Source organism: Mus caroli, chromosome 8 (assembly GCF_900094665.2).
Source record: "Mus caroli chromosome 8, CAROLI_EIJ_v1.1, whole genome shotgun sequence".
Classification (NCBI taxonomy): domain Eukaryota; kingdom Metazoa; phylum Chordata; class Mammalia; order Rodentia; family Muridae; genus Mus; species Mus caroli.
The window spans coordinates 74,887,648-74,893,021 of record NC_034577.1 but is presented as its reverse complement, the minus strand read 5'-3'; the positions used below and the strand labels follow the sequence as shown (position 1 = coordinate 74,893,021).

The 5,374-nt window shown below is 54.3% G+C and overlaps 1 protein-coding gene across 1 annotated transcript; it reads right to left on the bottom strand.

Moving 5' to 3' along the window:
* Positions 1-71: 71 nt before the first annotated feature.
* Positions 72-5,032, bottom strand: Ndufb7 (NADH:ubiquinone oxidoreductase subunit B7). Its single transcript, XM_021170601.2, has 3 exons — positions 4,833-5,032; positions 756-924; positions 72-262 (listed from the first exon to the last, which is right to left on the bottom strand). The coding sequence occupies exons 1-3, from the start codon at positions 4,942-4,944 to the stop codon at positions 130-132; spliced, it is 414 nt and encodes a 137-aa protein (XP_021026260.1). The 5' UTR covers positions 4,945-5,032; the 3' UTR covers positions 72-129.
* Between the last annotated feature and the right edge of the window lie 342 nt (positions 5,033-5,374).

Genomic DNA, 5,374 nt, shown 5'->3' with positions numbered 1-5,374 from the left:
CTGACTGTGTGTTCTTTAGGGGTACAGGGACCACACCATTCCTTCCCATCCTTGAAGTAGCACAGATGAAGTTTAGGCAGGTGACCCAAAGCTTTTATTTCACTAGTTCCACAGGCTGATGGGTAATCCCTACAGGGCCACCTCAGGGCCCACCTCTCCTTCTCCCTGGCCTTGGGCTACCCGTGCTTCCTTCAGTGCCCTCCGCTTCTTCCTTTGGAGCAGTCGCCGCTCACGTTCAAACTCCTTCATGCGTTTCACATAACTGTGGGCAGAACACAGAGGGTCTCAGTGCCATAGGTTCTGTCTTGAGTTCATTCCAGCCACCAGGAAGCCCTTGCTAGGGGTGAGGCCTCCCCCAGGAATTCTGACTTGGCCCCTGTCCTAGGTGGCTCCAGCCTCTTCCCATGCTCATGTGGGTGGCCGTGGTGTGGATGGCTGTGGTGTGGATAGCCGCGGTGTGGATGGCTGTGGTGCAGTGTGGGTGGCCGTGGTGTGGATGGCTGTGGTGCAGTGTGGGTGGCCGTGGTGTGGATGGCTGTGGTGCAGTGTGGGTGGCTGTGGTGTGGAGAGCTGTGGTGTGGGTGGCTGAGGTGTGGATAGCTGAGTTGTGGTGTAGATAGCTGTGGAGTAGGTGGCCGTGGTGTGGATGGCTGTGGTGCAGTGTGGGTGGCCGTGGTGTGGATGGCTGCAGTGTGGGTGGCCATGGTGTGGATGGCTGCCGTGCGGGTGGGGTTGGGGGGGCGGGGCGGGCTCACTCCAGGTGCTCGCAGTAGTCCCAGTCGTGCTGCTCGTGCTTGCAGGCCAGGAAGTTGGGGAAGCTGTCTCGCTTGCATTTCAGCAGCTGGATGAGGTAGTGGGCACAGTAGTCACGTTGCTGCAGTGTCAGCTGATAATCCATCATCTCTTGTTGTGTGGCCACCATCACTGTGGGGAGTGGTGAGGCTCAGCCCTGCAGCCAGCCCCACCTCCACAGACCCCCAGTGTGCACATGGCACAAACAGAAGCCAGACACAGAGTATGGCTTAGCAGAACCCATTTGGATTATGGCTGCACCCTGACAGGAAGGGTGACTCCTTGTCCCCTATGTCCTAAACAGCAATAAAGAACTCTGATGTCCCTTCATCTAGAGATGCTGTCTTCCAGAGAGCTCAGCTCACCTTCCCCAGCCCCTAAGCCAAATGGAACCTGAATTTCAGCTTTTCAGTGGGTACTGGGGCCTCTCAGCCTTTGTTCCCCCCCTGGAAGATGCCAGTCCCAGCACAGAAGGTGTTGGGCTGTCAACTAAGGCAACAGAGCTGTGGGAACAGGAAGCATCTTTGGAGCATCATTGGGGGATCAGCCGGTGTGACCAGCCGGTGTGATCAGCCGGTGTGGCCAGCGCAGCACGTGCTTACACAAACCAAGGTCCCTCACTAGCTTATCGGACTTTGTAGCATTCCCTGTATGGAGTCTGATGTTGACAAAAGGCCACCACGTAGCATGTGTGTGTTAAGTAAGCCTCGGGTAGATGAGCTATCATTGGCAAACCTGACCCTTCAGGAGTGTTTAGTAATAGAAACTCGCCAGCCTTGTCCCCACTATGGCCCTCAACCACATACCTGCTTTGCTGGGTCTGTAGGCCTATCTCCTCTCCACCTGGCCCTCAGTACTATTTCATTGCACTAAAACATACTCTATTAGAGGTGGTGGTGGTGGTATACACCTTTGATCTTAGCACTTGGAAGGCAGAGGCAGGCAGATCTCCAAGTTCAAGGCCAGCCTGATCTAAAGGACAGCAAGGACTACACAGAAACCCTGTCTTGAAAACCAAACCAAACAAGTTGGCTAGAGAGCTGGCTCAGCAAATATTGTTCCTGTAGAAAATGGGGGGTGGAGGGTGGGCAGCTCTCACCACTGCTGATAACTCCAGCTCCAGGGATCCACTGCCCTCTCTGCCCTTATCTGGCACCTGAACCCTTATGTCCAAATGTCTATTCAGACCATTAAAAACAAAAAGAACCTTAAAAAAATACACAGAAACTGGTTGGAGTTAAGTCTGTGGTAGCTTGTGTGAGGCCTTGGGAAAACCTTAGCCCTGCACAGCCACTGCATGCTCCAATCATCTGCTGGCCTTCCTCTGGGGTGGGGTGGGGGGTCCAATCATCTGCTGGCCTTCCTCTGAGGGCTGTTGTCTCCCATTATGCTTCCAGCTACCGTCCTTTCTCACATGGCCTCAGGTCCTTGTCCCCTTTTTGGGGCTTCTCACCTGGTGCCCAGACATGCCTCAGCAGGGTTGCATGTCACCCAGATGGGCTTTCTCTGCCTTCTGTGCTGCTCTCTGGAGCTCCCGAGCCCAGCAGCAGCCACCTGTTTCTTTACAGCTTTGACCGCACTTCTGACTGTTGATGCCACAGTAGGCTGATGAGGCCAACCTGGTCCCTCCACTCTGCACCTCTGTACTCCAGGCCCAGGGCTCAACTCACAGGCAGGCTCTTGCCAGAGCTACTCACCCTGGAGCTTGGGTTAGCAACTCAAGCTCTGGCCTCTCATTTCCAGTTCACAAGAGGCCAGCAGCAAGCCTTCAGCACACTGCTGCCTGCTAAGCTGCTGGAATGTAGGAGGGAACCAGGCAAATAGATGGTCTCCCTCTTCAGAGGGACACAAAGTAGGCCGAACACACTGTCATTGAATGGCTGGCAGCTTTACTGACTGCAGAGGGCAAACCAAACCCAACCAAAACCAGGGTTAGGAAGTGCTGGAAAATGGGCCATGAGGCAAGGGGCGAGTTGGGCAGATGCCTGGGGCAAGAACATTTCAGGCAGAAGGGGGCCAAAGCCTTGAGGCAGCAGGCACCTTTCCTGCTTCCTGGGTTTTGACCTAAGCTCAGGGAAAGGTAGAGCTGTCCTTGACAGTGACTGGGAAGGTGAGCACGGTAGGCTTAAGGGGAGGACAGAGCTGAGACTCAAAGAGTGTAAGACAGACATTGAAGACAGAGGGGTACAGCCAGCAATCTCAGCACTCAGGAGCCTGAGGTAAGAGTTTTGAGACTAGCCTGTGCTACACAGCAAGATCCTATCTCAAAAGAAAAATAAAACCCAGGCTGGGCTTGTTGGCTTACTCCTGTGATCTCAGCACTCAGAGGCTGGCCAGCCTGTGCTACAGAGTGAAACCCTATCTTAAAAATTAAGGTGTCAGTGGAAGGGGGTGGTGGCTCCTGGGGGAGGGAAGGGGATGTGATTTCAGGAGGACACTGAAGACTTCTGGCTGTCAATGCACACGAGTGCTCACATACACTTGCACCACTAATAAAGCCCTAAAACAAAAGTCAGCAATGTCATTCATAAGTTCAAGGTTAAGGCTCCCCCTGGAGATCAACTGGACAGCACTGGTGTACACCACGCAGTTGTAAGCTGCCTCCAGGGCAGAACAAAGGAGGCAGCAGCTTCAAGGCAGTCAAGGGAGCCGAGGAACAATCGGTGAGTGCACAGGGAAGTGGAGGTGAGCAAGGTAGAGGTGAGGAATGACAGGTGGAGCAGGGGCTGGCTGGGAGCCTTGAGAGGAGCCCTTCAGTAACAGGATTTTTATACTTAGGTTTTGAGACAGGATAGCTACCCATCCCAGGAACTCATGATGTTCCTGTGGGGGTGTTTCAAAACCACAGACAGGAGCCTGATGAGAGGTTCTGGAGCAGGCTCCTTTCATTGTAGAGGGTGGATGGAGGATATAAAGGTGTGTGTGGGCGGGGTGGGGGGGTGGAGGGGTTCACCTGGAATGGGGATTCCGCCAGGCTAGGGACAAGCCATTTGGAAGGAGCTTGGGGATGCATGGGTGTGGGAGCAGAAACTACTCTTGCTTTCTCACAAGAGCTTGCCTAAGATGAAGAGGCAGTGAAGAACTACAGAAGCAACATGTAGGCTATAGCATCCCTGAGCACGCTGAGCCTGTGAGCTCTGTGCTCCTGAGGCCAAAGGGAAAGGACTGTGAGTTAGAGACTAGTTCTGACTCAAAAATAAGAAGGGGGTCCAGTGAGGAAGCAACTTGGAGACCAGGTCAGCAGGGCCAGCTGAATTTTTATCAGGGTTTTGGTTTAGCCAAGCAAGAGAGGCGGCCAGGGAATGCCGTATTTTCAAAATGACTATGGACAAAGCAGGGTGTCAGGTGGATAAATGTTCTGCAGATTCAGTACCGACTGAGCCATCTTCTAGTCAACACTATAACCTTTTGGTAAGGCAAGTCATTTGTGTCTTTCCCCTGCTTACAAGTGGGGCTCTGTCCCTCCCTGGTACCAGCTTCATCAATCTCATATACACCTCTTTTAGCCTGTGCTTCTACACTCTTAAGTTTGCTTCCCAGATCTTCCTGGACACGCTGCTTTGTCCAGGGGGCTCCCTGAAAACAGCGCCAGTGGCTCTCTGCTATCCTGGGGCATCCCAAGTGCCAAACTAGGACTTTGTCCAGAGCTGTCACTCTGATTTTCCTACACAGGAAGAATGAGAACCGTGCGAGTACACACAGGCCTTGGGTTCCTCCCCCAGCACCATCACACTAGACAGGACAAGGAGCATGATCGCTCCATCCCCCAACCTTGTATTATTATTGTACGTAACCAAATACTAGTGACAATGTATGGAGATGCAAAGAACATGTTCTAGGCTCCGCGCTGTGCCCAGGACGAAGTGCACCGGGGCAGTTTCATCTTCCCGTCCTCTGCTGTCTCGTCCCAGTCTTGTGCTTTAGCCATCCCCGCACAGCCTCCACACTCAAGGAGGTCGGGCGCCCTCCCGACCCGACCCTCTGCAAGCAGGCAGCTGAGTTCCGCAGGATCTGCGGTCGCGCCTGCGCACTGAGCTCACCTCGCTCCTTGCGATCCGGAAAGCCGAGGTCCGGCGGGAAGCTGGGTATCTTCTCGGGGTCAGGCTCCACCGAGGCATCCCACAGATAGCGCCGGGTCAGGTGNGCCCCCATGGCTACTCTGCCTTACCCTTCTTTAGTAGCCGGGGTCACCTCGCTCCCACCTGGAAGCACTGCCCCTTCAGTGTCTTCCGGGTCATCTAGGCTGCGGCAGGGGTCATAGAGATGAATGGTGGAACGCTTCCTGGCCCGCTGACACCCCCTGGCGGTGTGGAGGAAACAGAGCGGGTGCGGCGAACGCCAGTTGGCTAGAAGGCCAGGCTGGCCAGGGAGTTGCAGGGAGGAGTGGGAGGTGTGGAAGTGGGGAGGTGGGAGGTGGCGGCGTCCCCTGTGCTCTGCCCAGTGCTAGGATTATAAATGTGTGCCACCAAGCCTGCTGTATACATGTGTATACATGGGTACTGTGGACACCCTGGTTCACAGACCATCTTCCGCGTTCCTCTTCCTCCTCCTTTTTTTTTCTTAAATTAAGTAATTTTTTTTT